Source organism: Sturnira hondurensis, unplaced genomic scaffold (assembly GCF_014824575.4).
Source record: "Sturnira hondurensis isolate 20B ecotype Veracruz unplaced genomic scaffold, ASM1482457v3 Scaffold0014953, whole genome shotgun sequence".
Lineage (NCBI taxonomy): Eukaryota > Metazoa > Chordata > Mammalia > Chiroptera > Phyllostomidae > Sturnira > Sturnira hondurensis.
In genome coordinates, this window is record NW_028087584.1 from 1,366,888 (window position 1) to 1,381,457 (window position 14,570).

The following is a 14,570-nucleotide window of genomic DNA, read 5'->3' on the forward strand; positions in this document are numbered from 1 at the left end:
TAGAGAAGTGGATTAGGGTTTTTGCGATAAGAGACGGCACCTGGGGCAGGAGCCTACCCCAAAGTAAAGAGTATCCAAAATGGTCACGGTTCCTTCTTTGCCTTAAAAAGTGACACTTATTCAAAGGAAAAAAGAAAAAAATGACAAGATTCCCATCCCTTGGCTCTCTTCCCTTCCCCCTTCTACTCCTTCTCATCCCCCTGGCTGGGGTAAGGTGGCAGGCCAGCTCCTCTCAGATGAGGTGAGCAACACTGAAGGGCATCTCCTCAACAGAAGTGATATAGAAGGTCTCAATATGTCAAGACTTTTTGTCTTCTTCTGTCACCATATTAACAGCCACACCCTGATGGCTAAAACATACACCCCAACCCAATGATTCTATGGATACAGTTTTCTGTGTTGGTGGGAAGGCCATAAGTTGATGACTAAAAAAACTTCTGCACATCAATGCTTCTGGCCAGCGGGTCAGTGGTAATTAATACTCTGCTAGAGCCAGAGTAGAACTCCCTCATGATTAAACCTCAGTCCTTTCAGTCCATATCTCCATGCATGGCAGAGACGGTGAAGTCTCAAGCATGCATCTTTTCAGTGAGCCAATCAGCCTTTCTTCAAGTGTTGATGAAGTTGACAGCCTGGATGAGGGTGAGGATTTCATACAAGTCACACAGTGTATGGCTTCCACTCATCTCATTCCACATTGATGAAGAATTAGTGGATACCCTCCAGAGTCAACCATTCCTTCTTGATAAGAATCCAAGTGGGGTTCCTCATGAACTTCTTGGTTACCTCAAGCACATCAGAAGGCATTGTAGCTAACAGCAAATCCACCTGGGAGTTGCTGTTGAGCTGTTTGTCATTGATCTGGTCCCTGAGTCCACAGCTTAATATTTTATCAGCTTCATGCAGTACAAACATCTTGATCTATTTGGAAGACAGTTATTTGCAGTTCAGCATATCAAACAAATGGCCTGGGTGCCCACGATGATGAGTTTCCATCTGCAGCATCTGCACCTCAGCACATACACGGATACCACCAATGCAGGCCTAGCAAGAGGCATCCATGTCATCTCCTAAAGCCATGACTACCTTCTGTATCTGCCATGTCAACTCCCTAGTAGCTGCCAGGACCAAGGCCTGGGTGGCCTTTAGATCTAATTCAATCTGCTGCAGAATTGTTATAGCAAAAGTGGCCATTTTTCCTTTCCCAGAGGAAAGGAAAAGATTGCTCTATCCAATATTGCTCTATCCAGTGAAGCTATCATTTAGAATGGAATGGCAGATAAAGTGCTTCCCAGAGAAAGTAAAACTAAAAGAGTTCATCATCACCTAAAACCATTATTATATGAAATGTTAAAGGGACTTATCTAAGGAAAAGAAGATAAAAACTATGAACAGTAAAATGACAGCAAACTTACAACTGTAAACAACTGAACCTAAAAAACCAAAACCAAAAACAAATTAAGCAAACAACTAGAACAGGAACAGATTCACAGAAATATAGATCACAGGGACAGTTATCAGGGGCGAGGGGGAAGGGGAGAATGGGGGGAAAGATATCAGAAATAAGAAGCATAAATGGTAGGCACAAAATAGACAGAGGGAGGTTAAGAATAGTATGGGAAATGGAGAAGCCAAAGAACTTATATGTATGACCCATGGACATGAACTAAGGTGGGGGATGCTGGTGGGAAGGGGTGTGCAGGGTAGAGGGGAATAAAGGGGAGCAAAAAATGGGACAACTGTAATAGTATAATCAATAAAAGATATTTTTTTAAATTAAAAAAAAATAAAATTTCCTCAGTTCTTTAAAGATAGTTAAAAAGAAAAGCCTCAAGATTCTTTTGGTCATACTGGATTATTCCCTGTATGAGATTCTATTGTCCAATATTTCATTTAGAATGTTTGCATTTGTATTTCAACACATAAAAGTTGAGACTAAGAAAGACTTATTGTTCTGTGGGAAGATCTTCATAGAAGAAAGCCCATCAGAATGGATTTTGATGTTGCCTCATATAGAAATAAAACCAGAAGGCAGGAATGCAACTTGAATTCTGATTGCCACTTCAGTAAGAAGTCAGGAACTTGTAGGAACTGTGAACCTGTGTTGAGAATTTAAGAACCATGTTTAAGAAAATGATCATTCAAAAAACCTGCTCTGTTATGTAATGGTTGCTCTGGCTCTTCCTTTCCACAGGTAAGTATAAAGGTCTCAAAACAAAAAGGACCTGAATGCTTGTCCTCGGGGACAGCAAAACAGGCAGTAGCTGGGAAGGCAAGATCCTCTCTAGTATCCAGCCCCAATGAGGTCAAAAGGGCAAGAGTGAGTCAGGACTGCTCTCAAGAGTTGAGCAGAGTAGTTGAAGAGAGAGGCAGAAGAAAGGGAGCTTTGGGTATCACAGCCTCTGTCTGAAGAATGACTCTGGGTTATAAGATGAAAAGGCTATTTAGTTTACACAAGTTTAGAGATGTCTCTCTCATCCTCACATAATTAGCTCCTTCTGGTACCTTGGACCTGTTTCCTTCCACAATCTCATTACTCCAGCTAGTTCCTTCATTCTGTTGCCACCTCTGCACTTTCAACTCTCCCATTCACTCCCTCTAGTACTTGAAGTCTAACTTCTGCCTCCCTTCTTCATGAAACTGCTCTGAAGTCTACTGAATTTACATGGCACTTTTAAATTCTTCTGTTACATATCTTTGCTGCATTCCTGGAACTGGAGTTCCTAACATCTATTCATGTCGGGCCAATTCCACTTGCCTCTACTATATAGGTTCTAGAACCTTTCATGCAAGGCTTATCACAATCCAGAGCTCCCTACTCAGGCAGGTCAAAATCACTTTGGACTTTGGTTTCCCCATCTAGTAAATCAAGTAATTGTATTGGTAACTTATTCTTCCAGCTCAAAATTATAATTCTATGCCTTTCTGGTCCTTCTTTGCTGGAGCCAACCTCTCTCCTTTAAACATAAACAAAAGTTTACTTATATCTGTCATGCATTGATCAATTTTTTCAATGAATCAGTTGAGAATTTATTCCTAGTCAAGGGCTATATTGGGGGAATAAGCAGTAAAGAGGCCAACAAGGCAGACATGGCCCCTGACCTCAAGAGCAGCACTACTGGTGTGCATATAAAAGTTCAGCGTCTTGCAAGAAAATTTCCTAAGAGTAGGAGCCAGCTGTATGGCCCTTTGCATAAAAGAGGGACAAAGAGGAGCTTGCCAAAAGCATGAAAAATCCTTGTCCATGTAAACATTACCTGCCCACTTGACTCTGCTCTTGAATGAAGACCAGGAGCCTGCAGGAAGTCCAACTGTGAAGATGTGGTGTGGTGCTTTCCCACACGCCGCCTATTTTAACACTCCTGGGGAAAGATTCAGGATTCTAAATAGAAGGGAAAACAAGTTATGTGAAGGAAAATTCCTTTATTTTTTAAAGCACTGGATTGTGATTTTCAATAGAGGTATTTTTCACTTCAGATAGAGGATTCATGTTTAATCATTTGTCTTCTGCTGCTCAATAGGTGTGAATCAAGTAGAAAGCTTTTAAAGCTGGTGAGTCCACGATCATTGTGGTTCCAATCACTAAAATATTCAAAGAATGCTCACATTCCAAGCAATGCAAACGTATTTTAAAAAGTGCCCTTCTAAGAATTTTAAAATGGCAATGTCGGTAAAGTAGTCAGGTTGTACAACAAACTATTGAGTCTGTAGTTCTTTATTAAAAGTTTTCTCACAACAAACTGGCAGAAAGCAAAACCAAAATGATTCCTAGAACTGGTGTTGAGTTCCATTCACTGAATAGTCTCTGAACAGGAACAATTTGTTAGGGTATACATGTCATTTCAGTCACACTTCCTGTCGTTTATTTTGGAAGCTTTTTCTGTGCATTTGGCCCATGAGGACACTCAGTTTAGGGCTGAAAAAGATGGTACTTTTGAACCAAAGAGATTTAATTTTTCAAGCTACCAACTGTAGGAGTTTTGAGAGCCTGCTGAGTTCCACAAGCAAAGAAAATCACTGTGTGATTTTCATCCAGAAGATCTGGGTCCCTAGTAAATTAAATGTAAGTCTGTAGGTTTCTTGGAAATCACAAAACCTTTAGGGTTGGAAGATACAGGAAGGTAACAACTGGTTTACTGCAATACACAAAAGTTTATTATTGATTTTTTGAAGGAAAAATATAATAGAAATAAACATCAACAAATTTTGTACAACAAAACAGCTTTCAATATGGAACAGACAGTCCATGAATGTTTTAAAACCTCAGAATGGCTTCCCTTTTTCAGTCATGCTTCCTTGCATTCTGGGAGGGATTGGCACGGAAGAGATGGTGGTGGCACACTGGGTGCAGGGAGTGGAAAGGCGGACGGGCTTCCCTAGATTCGAGTCAGCTGGTGCCACAGACTGGATGGGAGGATGCTCTCCACTTTCTCCATAACAAAATTCAATGGGGCAAACAAAGTGCTGAGGAACTGCAAAGAAACAAAGGAACAGATGTCAGGAGAGATCTTATTCAAGATTATAAAATAATCCTCCCAAGCTCTTCATCTAAAGTATCTGCATTATAAAAGTCTCAAAAGGCTACAATTTCATAGTTGTGTTTATAGGAAATAACGGCTGATGATTAAACCTGCATTCCAGTCCCCAACCCCTAGCTACAAGCGACAAAGGGGTAAGTGTCTCTCTGCCGGCTGGGCCCCGTTACCCCTTTGACAGCTGCCCCACGGTTCTGAAGCCTCCCAGTTAGTTTTCAGGGTCTCCTAGCTGCTCACACAGATGACTACTGAAAGGGACTGAGATGGGTAGCAAGTTGCAAAAAGTCAACAAATGGTGACAAGAGTTAAAAAAATGGTGACTACATGCTTACCTAGCTGGGTATATAACTCACCAACTGAAAAAGCGAATTTTTTAAGCAGTCAAGTTTGTTGTATGGTTGTGAACTGCTCTGGGATCCAGCAGTCTCCCAAACATCTGAGTAGCCCATGCCATTTCTGAACTACCTGCTAAGGGACATGCCTCATGGGAGTCTGGGGGAGGCAGCAAATAGGTCAGTCACGGACAGCATGTCTTGTTGAAGAGGAGCTGCTCTGAGGAAATCTTTGGGATCCATTTTATTTGGTTATTAAACTCCTTCCTGTTTTACATGTAGAGAATAATTTAGCAGATGAATTCCCTTATAAGAAAGCCAAGTGATCCACCTGAGACTCATATAACATAATCTCAAAACTGTTCCAATTATGTTCTTGTGAATAATCAGCTTCACTTCACAACTACCCAGTACTGGAAAGAAGAGATGCCTGCATCCAGCCAGGCATGAGAAGTGTGTTGGGAAGCATTTCTCACCATCCCTCTGTCTCTTCAGAACCAAGGTATCCCCTCACTCAGGTTCCATATCTAGTCTGTGTACTGTGGAGTCCTTTGCCCTAATCCCTTGTCCATAGCACATCATTGTATACACCACAGAGAAGTGCCCATAGAAATATAGTAGGATATGAATATATATGCAGAGGAAGAACATGGTTATTAAGTCAAAAAATGAGCGGACAGTACAGGCTTCTCCACTGGTCATATGATCTGTGGATTGTGCATCTTCAAAGAGGCATATGGTAGGCAAGTTTCCCAAATTCATTTGACCTCAGAATCTTTCCTTCTTTTTTAAAGGAACCAGTAAAATACAAACTGAGAAGGCCTGTAATACATCATAGCTGGATCACCAAGTGTGAGAATGTAAAGGAAACTCAAGATAGTATAAGATTTGAAGTCTTTCCCTGTGCTGTGTCTTTTACGTTGATAAAATATATTTACTCAGTACAGCACGTAGCGCTGGGTGAGAAATAAAGGAGTGTGCGGCCAATCCCCCACTGTCAGAAACCTCACAGCCTGGAGCTGGGAGCAGGGCACTAAGACCTGTACACAGCAAAGTAACAATCCCAGATAGACCACAAGAGAACTGAAGAAGCACCAGGAGGGTTCAGAGAGACAGAATCCTTTCTGCTGAATCCTTTCTGTTGCAAGGACCGGGAAAAACTTAAAATGAGGCAACTGAAGTAGACCCCAAGGGGTGGTTGGGTATCAAAAGACAGTGATGGGGTAGGGACGACAAGCGAAGAATATGAGCCGGTGGACCCTCTAGGCTCAATAAACAACTGGAAGAAAAATAAATAACTGGTATGACCAGAAGATAGTAAATACTTCAGCTTAGCTGGAAAATTTACAGGTAGAGCTTAAAAGTAACTAGATGAACACTGGGGACAGCCAGAAGGCCAGGCTGGATTTGTAGTTAAGAAATAAGTAGCCATGTTAGTACTTGAGCAAAGATGAATGGCTCTTTTTTTCAGGTGTGTGTTAGATATATGACAATTTCCAATAACCATTTGAAATTATCCTTTGAGTGTACAGAACTGCTGGAGATGCTCACCCTACAGAACAGACTGCCTACCCTTTTCAGTTTAGGGTTGAATGCAGTTGTAAGCGTCATGGAAGATATTTGGCCCCGAAATGAATTACTTCCCAAATTGCCTCTGAAAGAGTTTGTAAAATCCTAGTTATGAGAGGATAATATGGAACAAGTCCACTAATCACATTAAACCAACATGATAACGTTATCAAATTAAAAATACATACCCATTTTTTTACTTATTTTTATTGTTCAGATACCACCATGCTTCATAAATCACAGCATCTGCCTATCATACTCAGTCATGGAGAGCAGTGAGGTGCCAAAGTGGTCTAGATAAACCAGAGAGGCTGACAAGGAAGATGTTGTTGGAAGATGGGGCTCAGTGAACAAGGTGATATTGCTGGTGAAATTATCATACCCTAAGGACTTGACGAAAAACAGATTTAGAGCTGCTGAAGTTGTGATTGAGGGGAAGGAACTACTGGAGTGTTAGCATAAGCCGATGCAGTTGGATGGAAGGCATTGTTCAAAGCCTGTGCGCTGGACAATGCCAGGAACCATAACGCAGGACATCAGGGAACCTCAGCCTGGGCAAAAGAATGAATGGGGATGTCGTCACAAAATTGGTTAAAACCCTGTTTGTTTGCTTTTTTGTTTTTGGCACTGACCTGACTTTGATAAAAAGTGCAAAAGGCAAGGCCTCTGGAAATCAAGAGGTGAGCCTCTGTCCCTGTGTGATGCCTGTAATTGCCTCTCTTCCCACAAGGCGCAACAAGAGGCAATGGGGCCTGCCTCCCTGGACTATACCTGCCTTCTCAACAAGTTTTCTCGAGAGATTTAAGTCCCCATATCTCCAGAGTTTGTGATAATTTACTGTTCTCCCTCACATCTAAAAGGTCCTATCCTTGGGAAATTGAGAAAAGACTCCCTTGAACTTTTTCCTAGAGACCCTAATTTTCTCACAGCACCCAGTTGTGATGTGCACCTTTTATCACTAAGCTACTTTCCTCCTTGGCACCCTGCCCCGCATCCTCCTTCCCACCCATCAGCCACAGGGAGCAACAGACAATGTAATAAGGTGTCATAATGTGCTGTGCCCTTTCATTCGGTAACAAATAAAGGTCAGCAGCTTTCACTAAGAGTCATTTAAAAACAGTTTGGTGGAATCTGCCTTGCTTGGAGTGCTCATTTATATTTCTTTGCATGTTTGAAAATCCATTTTTTTTTTGTCAGACGCACAACCAATGCACATAGAAAAACAGCAGTTTCACTCACAGGCTTGGGAAATTAATTGCCAGAAGAATTGTCTAAATGAGCAACCCCAGGCCACCCTGGAACAGCTCATCTCTCTCAATGTCCAAAACTGCTTGCTGTCCAGAGGGCAGAGATACATGGTCAAAATACACTATAATTTAACCAGGGTTTTGTAGTGAGAAAAGGCAACTGAACCAGTAAAAAAGAGAGAGTGACACTTCAATTCCCTGATACTCCTTTTCCTGAAACATCATTACTTAGAAGGTCATGGCTCCCGTGCTTTGTTAACATCCAAAATGCCTCCACTTATCTGAATAAGTTCCAGGTGCCCCATTGCAAACAGGCAATTGACATTTCACTGTAATCAATATCAGACTTCAAAGAGGTCAGGGCCTATAAGTGAAGACGAGAGTCAAAAGTCAGCGGGCTCAGTTTCAGGGAAGGAAGGAGAAAGTCTATAGGAGCAAAGACAAGGCCCTTGAAAGCAGAAGGGGTCAGAGTGTTGACCTTCCTACCTTCTGCCAGGGGCTGGGTTTGGAACATAACTTATTTATATGAGCAACCTTATCTTGGTAACCAGACATTCTGGGAAGAGTTAGTCCTGAGTCATCGAGGTAGATTAGACGAGGGGGAAAGCCCTTTGAAACCTCTCATTCTACTATTTTCCAGTGGCTCACACTCTGCTGTGGGCTTCCTTACTGGCTGTGTATCAACACGTAAACACCCTGGAGAATTCCCAACCTGCATGTGGCCCAGGGGGTGACAGTGCAATCTCTGCATCCACTGAAAGTCACTATCCCAGGGATATATCTCCGGCGAGGAATGAGAATGTAATTTTCACAAGCTGCAAATGGTTGTAGGCAGCCTGTAGGGCAGCTGTGATAACCTGTGGGGGGTTTTCGTGAGAGACCCCATGAAATAACAAGGGTAAAAATGTGGAGAAGACTCTGGGCGTAGTGGGAAAGGAGGAGGGTTATGCGGCTCATCTCTTTCAGGCCATCCATCTTCCTTTCCCACGAAGCCTCTCCAGACATTTTGGAAACTGCTGTAAATCTTAAAGGACAAGATGAATGTGGCCATCCAGACAGAAGTTTAAAAGCAAACTTATCTAAACCACATATGAAAATTCTAAGTAGCTGGCCAAATGACCACACCTTGATAGAGTATAAAATATGAGTCCAATAAAGGCAAACTTATATCTCATTCAATCATCTGATCTTAGACTCAAAACCAAAACTTGAGAATACTACATAAGGAGAGTGCCCCCTTGTCAAACATCCATAATGAACACATCTCTCTGATCCTCTGGAGGCTGCACAGCCTTTCCTGGACAATACCCAGTGTTATTCTATTCACTATTCTTGCATCGTCCAAATCTCATCCTAGTTAAAGCAGTTTCAGGTGATTAGTCTTTCCATTCAATGCAGAGGTTCTCAGTCCTGGTTCCACACCTGAATCACCTGGGGAGTGTCTGGAAACTTGGATGCCCATGCTGCATCCCAGACCGATCACGTCATCCTCCCTTGGGGACTGGGGTGGGGGGCGACATCAGTTCATCTTTCCAGATGATTCCAAGGAACAGCCAGGGTGATCCCTGGAAAGTGCTCACCTCTACATCTCTGACAGCACACCACACACCTGTACATGTTCTTGGAAGGGAATATGGTCCTCAACCCCTGTTCTCAGAATCTGCTGTGGTGCTTGTTAAAAACAGATTTCTGGGTGCTAACACTCACAATTCTGGATTTCTGGTGGTGGGGCCATGTGAATTTCATGTACACTAGACCCTGAGACTCTCTGTCTGATCCAAAACTACCACCCAGTGCTATTTTTTTTAGTTCAATGACTCATTTGCAGCCAATGACATATTTTTATACAAGCACATTAAAAAATGTTTAAGAGGTTATGAAATGTAGTAGGAAAAGTAATTGTCTAATGTTGTAAATATATTCTTATTTCAAAATTTACTAAGTTGTACTCTAATCTTGGACATTTGGCAACTAGTTTTACTCACAGGTTAGCTTAGGAGTAGAATGAATAGCATAGGCGTTAATAAAACAGGGAGCATCCAAGGAGGTGACTGGGGAGACACTGGGCACAGAAATCATGCCGTGTACAGAAGATGTAAGAAAATTTAAGATCTCTGCCTGGGGAAAAGAGGAGGTAGTCAGTTAGAGGTCAGAGGTGGCCATAAATGCATTGGCTATATTAAGAATTTGCGAGAGGAAATAGGCTTGATAGTTTCAGAAGGCAGAATAGGACTAGTGGAAGTTAAAGGGAGGCCAATTTTATCACTGTAAAGAAAAGTTCTGAGTGATCCAACAATGAAACGGGCTTCAATGTTAAATGGGTGAGCTCCCACTGGTGAAAGTATTTAAGATGAATCTATATGACCTCCAAACTGACCTACTACTGAAGGCAATTTGTTTAAGGTCCCTTTCAACTTTAAGACTCTATGATTATAAGTAGAAAAGAAGAGATGTTTAGGCTGTATCTGATTTTTACATTGATTTTTTTCTGCAGAAACCAACCATTTATTTATTTAATAATCATTTATTGAAAACCTAGTATGTGCAAGTCACTGTGCAAAGCTTTGGGGATACAGAGATGAGGAAGACACAGTCCTGCTCTCAAGGAGCTCCCATTCTAAAAGGGGGACAGACAAGTTTTCAACAATTATGTAATATTACAATAAATGTGATATTATAGGCATTAATGAAATACTGTGGGATCATAGAGGAGAAATCTAACTCAGCTTAGGAGAAACTTACAGAGCTGAGTATAAAAGAATAAACAGGCATTAGTAGAGTGGACAAGTGGGGGTGGTGATGGGGAAGAACATTCCATGCAGAGAAAATAGCACGTGCAAAGGTACTGAGGTGTACAAGACAGTGGTGCATCTGGGAAGGGTGGGTAATTCACTATGACCCAAGAGCAGTGTCAATGCAAGAGTTGGGAGAGACGAGGCTGAGGAGGCAAGCAAGGGCCAGATCATAAAGAGTATGTACCTTATCTTGAAGATAGTGGGAAATCATTGGAGAAATCCAAACAAGGAAATAACATGCTCAGATCTGCAATTTAGGAAGATTATTTCTGTATCAGTATAAAAGAAAGATTGGCAAAGGATTAGAATGGAAGCAAAGAGACCAGATAAGACTTTTGTAGGAATCCAGGCAAGAAATAATGAAGATCTAAATTGAGAGAGAGGCCATGGGGGAGAAAGAGAAGATGTGAATTACTTTGACTGAAGGTCTAGTGGCTTAGCAGGTTACACCCACCAGATTTTAGAGGCTGATAAAGATGGGATGTGAGGAGTGAGGGAGGGAAGAGCTCAGGAAGGCTGCTGAGTTTCTGGCTTGAGTAACTGAGTGAGTGGCAGTGCCACCGGCGGAGGTCAGGAATACAGGGGGAGAGCGGTTTTGGTGGTGGGGGAAGAAGGGTGATGAGTTCAGTTTTGGAAATGTTGAAATTGAAGTGCCGGTGGGATTTCCAGTTCATCTTCAACACTCGTGAAAATACTCTCGCAATTCCAGTCCCTGAACTCTGCCGAGCAGAAAATGTCAATCATCTGGAAAGGGATTAAATCAACCCAGCCAAGTTAGAAATCATCCTTTCACACTGCACTCACCTTGAAATCAGAATGGAGTTCCAGGAAAACATTAGACATACTTTTCCTTGCTCCCTCTGTTTGAAACTCATCTGTGGCAATATCAGTAAACTTACCCTCACCTTTTGTGCAAGTTGTCAGGGTCAGTTTTTAACAAGGAAATAATGGTTCTTGACTGTTAATGCAGACAGCCTTTCTGATTCAAGCTCCTCTCCACAACCTTCCTTAAACACTCTTAATGGATTTCCATATTTCTAAATGTCATGTCTGAACACATCTTACTACTACAAGCTTTTCACACCCTCTTAAGTCATTCCTCAAACAAGCCGAAGGTTTGTAATTATTAAAATTTTAATTGAAATCATCTTTGAAAATGTAAATCTCATTTTTTGGAACAAGATCCACAATATATAAAGATTGGAAATAATGTCATTGAGTTTATACCAAACTGAATAATCTCCCACATATTTTTAGTTTCCTAGGATTCCCTTAATTACACTTATTTAATCCTTTTAGACTTCATGCATTTGGGGGGAACTGTTGAGAATATTCTTGTGAATAAAACAAGGCAAGGGCATACATTAACAAATAGTCTACATTTTCTCATTTGACCCTCAACCCTTTGATTCCATTGACGATAAAGAAAATTAAACAGTGAGCAGATGATCATTACAGGCATATCCATTTCTACATGACACTCCCCCACTTCTTTTATGTTGCTTCTCTTGCTTTTCTGCCCCTTCCCTGAGGCCTCCCACTGGCAAATACTCACAGCTTTTGCAAAGACCCCCATGAGTTCCGGGAACTGGTGTGTTAGGAGGGCCAGCATGGCGGTGAAGGAACACAATCCAGCAGTAAAGAGAATAAAGAAGGGGAGCTCCTTCTTTGGGTAAACTGAGACTTCATGGAAAGCTGTGGAGAAGATCATAAGGGAAACATCAGAGCTGGAATAAATGCATTCTCAGGGAATTGCTCTACGTGGGATGGACTCCTTAGAGCTTTGGCTAAAGCCTGTTGCAGATGAAAAAGGCAGGGCACTTGAATGAACCAGAGTCACCATTGGCGCTGATCTTGGCTGCCTACCCACTTTTCCCAAGTCCATGTTCAACCTTCAGCACTCCCTCTAGAAGCACGATAGAGTTCATTTGGGGATGTCATGCATTCATGGTCATGGACAGTAACACCACCTATGCCTAATATATAACATACCTTTCTCTAAAGCAAACACAAACAAAACAAAACTTTATTCAAATTATAAAACACATGTTCATTGTAGAAAACCTGGAAAATCCAAAATAAAGCATACTGGAAAAAAATCCTATCTCTAGATTTTCACCTTCCTGTAATTTTTAATCATTATAATGCAGCAATATTAGTTTATCTTGTATTTTTTCCGGGCACACTCTAGGTATGCTGATGGAGGGGCCACCCAGACAGAGACATTCAGCACGGACCTAGTATGCTGGCCTGTTCAAGCTCCAGGGCTGGAGATAAGGACTGGGAGGGTCATCTGGCACAGCTGCAGGAGGCTCTCGATGATAAATATACTCACGACCTCCACCCCAAAATAAATAACCGGTGCTCTTTAGGGCACATTTCGTAACTTAAATTCAAGTGTTGGGTTTGGGCAAACTAAAAAATTGTGGCACAAAAATGAGAAAATTGACTTCCAGCTTCCTGTGCCCTGGGCCTGCCAGTGAGAAAAGCAGCAACTGCCAAGGCGGGCGCTGCTGCAGAGAAAGTGAAAGCGCAGGGAGCAACCCTGCACTGCACCAAAATGATCCGAGTGCTCTACTTTCCTCAGGAAATCCAAGACCTTAAAGGCCTTTCCTCTACCACTCAGTTCTCATTACTTAGATCCCTAAACAGTAATCTGCTCTGCTGAAACTGAGGCTGGAGAGGGGCCGGGAGGGAGAGCGGGACAAAGCACAAATAAGCACATACACCTGAATCCAGGGAAATCAACCTGCCAGGATTTAAACACGGGGTGGGAGGCCCCATGCCTTGGCGCCACCTTTTGGTGTACAAAATGTGGGTAGCAATTAAAACAACTGACCCTCTCTGTATCCCACCCTCAAAACCCAGCCCCACTAAGGAACTGTGAGGAGAGATCAGACTTGGATCACTGCATTCAATTAAATAAATGTGAGCCACAATTTTCTATTTCAGGCTTATAAGAATTATGCCTGGAGAGCTACTTTTAAGAACTGTAATTTTGTTCTAATAGTGAATCTATCCCCATGGAAACTTAATTGGATTCAAATAAAACATTTTAAAACAGTATACTTTTCAGAAAACTATCTATACCAGAAAACTGAAACTTTAACAAAGATCTCCATGAAAGAGAAGTCAAAAAGTAAAGTACAGGCCTATAACAGGGATTTCCGAAATCAAATCTAACATAGTGTTAGATACCAGACTCTTTCACAATAAAATGTGGACAGTGAAGAACATGTCACTTCGATTTCCCAATTCTCTAAGTAACAAAGTTCACACTGGGGCTGGCTAGCAAGGAAACAAGTAAGCTACCTCCTGCTACTTCAATTTGAGACAGTGATTCGTTTTGCACCCAGACCCCACCATGTTGGAGATTTATGACTGACTCAATAACGCTGGTGTTAGACTATTTACTATGCACTCAGGGCTCCAAAGTTACACTGTTCCTCTGGGCAAAGTATTTAAATGTGTTACAGCTATGAGGTACGATATAACTGGGGCTGGTAAAAAGGAGGGGGTGGCAGGAGAGTGGATGAGGAAAAGGGAATAGCTTAAATTTGGAGCTTATTATCTGAGGGAGCAAAATATGTCCTCAGTCAGGGCCATATGAAGAGCCTGGACATGATTCTGTGCACAGTATGATTTGATAATAACCAGTTAGCCAGAACTATCAAAACAATATTGTACCACAGTAAACCAAATCATACTTTCCACATGTGGTGTGTGTCACCAGACTGCTAGCTTGTACAGCGCTTGAGGGTAGGGACCCCTCTTTGTGCTGTATACAGTGCTGAGGCTGCATGTGTGCTCTGCACATGGTGTACCAACATACTGCTAGCAACCCCTGAGATGCTCACGGGAAATCCCTTTTGGCCAAGGGCACTGCATCACTGCAGAGAGCACGCCTGCCCCACCCCACAACTCCACTTCTGGCAACGATGCTAGAAGGTCCTGGTGCTGCCCTCCTATCTGTGACTCATTTGCAGCTCCTTCTGAAGTCAGCACTTCCTCTACAAACTCTAGTCCATGCAGATTGCATCTAACCAGTGGCGAGCCCCAGCAGCACCCTACCTGCTGGACCAGCCCAGTCAA

General features: G+C 42.2%; 1 protein-coding gene and 1 pseudogene across 8 annotated transcripts in view; both read right to left on the reverse strand.

The window, feature by feature from the left end:
* Positions 1–273: 273 nt before the first annotated feature.
* On the reverse strand, positions 274–1,194 carry LOC118999589 (eukaryotic initiation factor 4A-I-like; annotated as a pseudogene).
* Positions 1,195–4,292: 3,098 nt separating this feature from the next.
* Positions 4,293–14,570, reverse strand: part of ST7 (suppression of tumorigenicity 7) — a 319,529-nt gene continuing 309,251 nt past the window's right edge. For 4 of the 8 annotated variants that reach the window (XM_037064213.1, XM_037064211.1, XM_037064216.1 and 1 more), the window contains 2 exons: positions 12,034–12,173; positions 10,192–11,222 (listed from right to left, as the gene is read on the reverse strand). In XM_037064213.1, coding sequence (XP_036920108.1) covers positions 11,103–11,222; positions 12,034–12,173 — 260 coding nt within the window. In that variant the 3' untranslated portion in view covers positions 10,192–11,102. Of the gene's footprint in view, positions 4,473–5,000; positions 8,048–10,191; positions 11,223–12,033; positions 12,174–14,570 lie in introns of those variants that run through there. The other 4 variants (XM_037064214.1, XM_037064212.1, XR_005069142.1 and 1 more) reach the window with 3 other exon arrangements.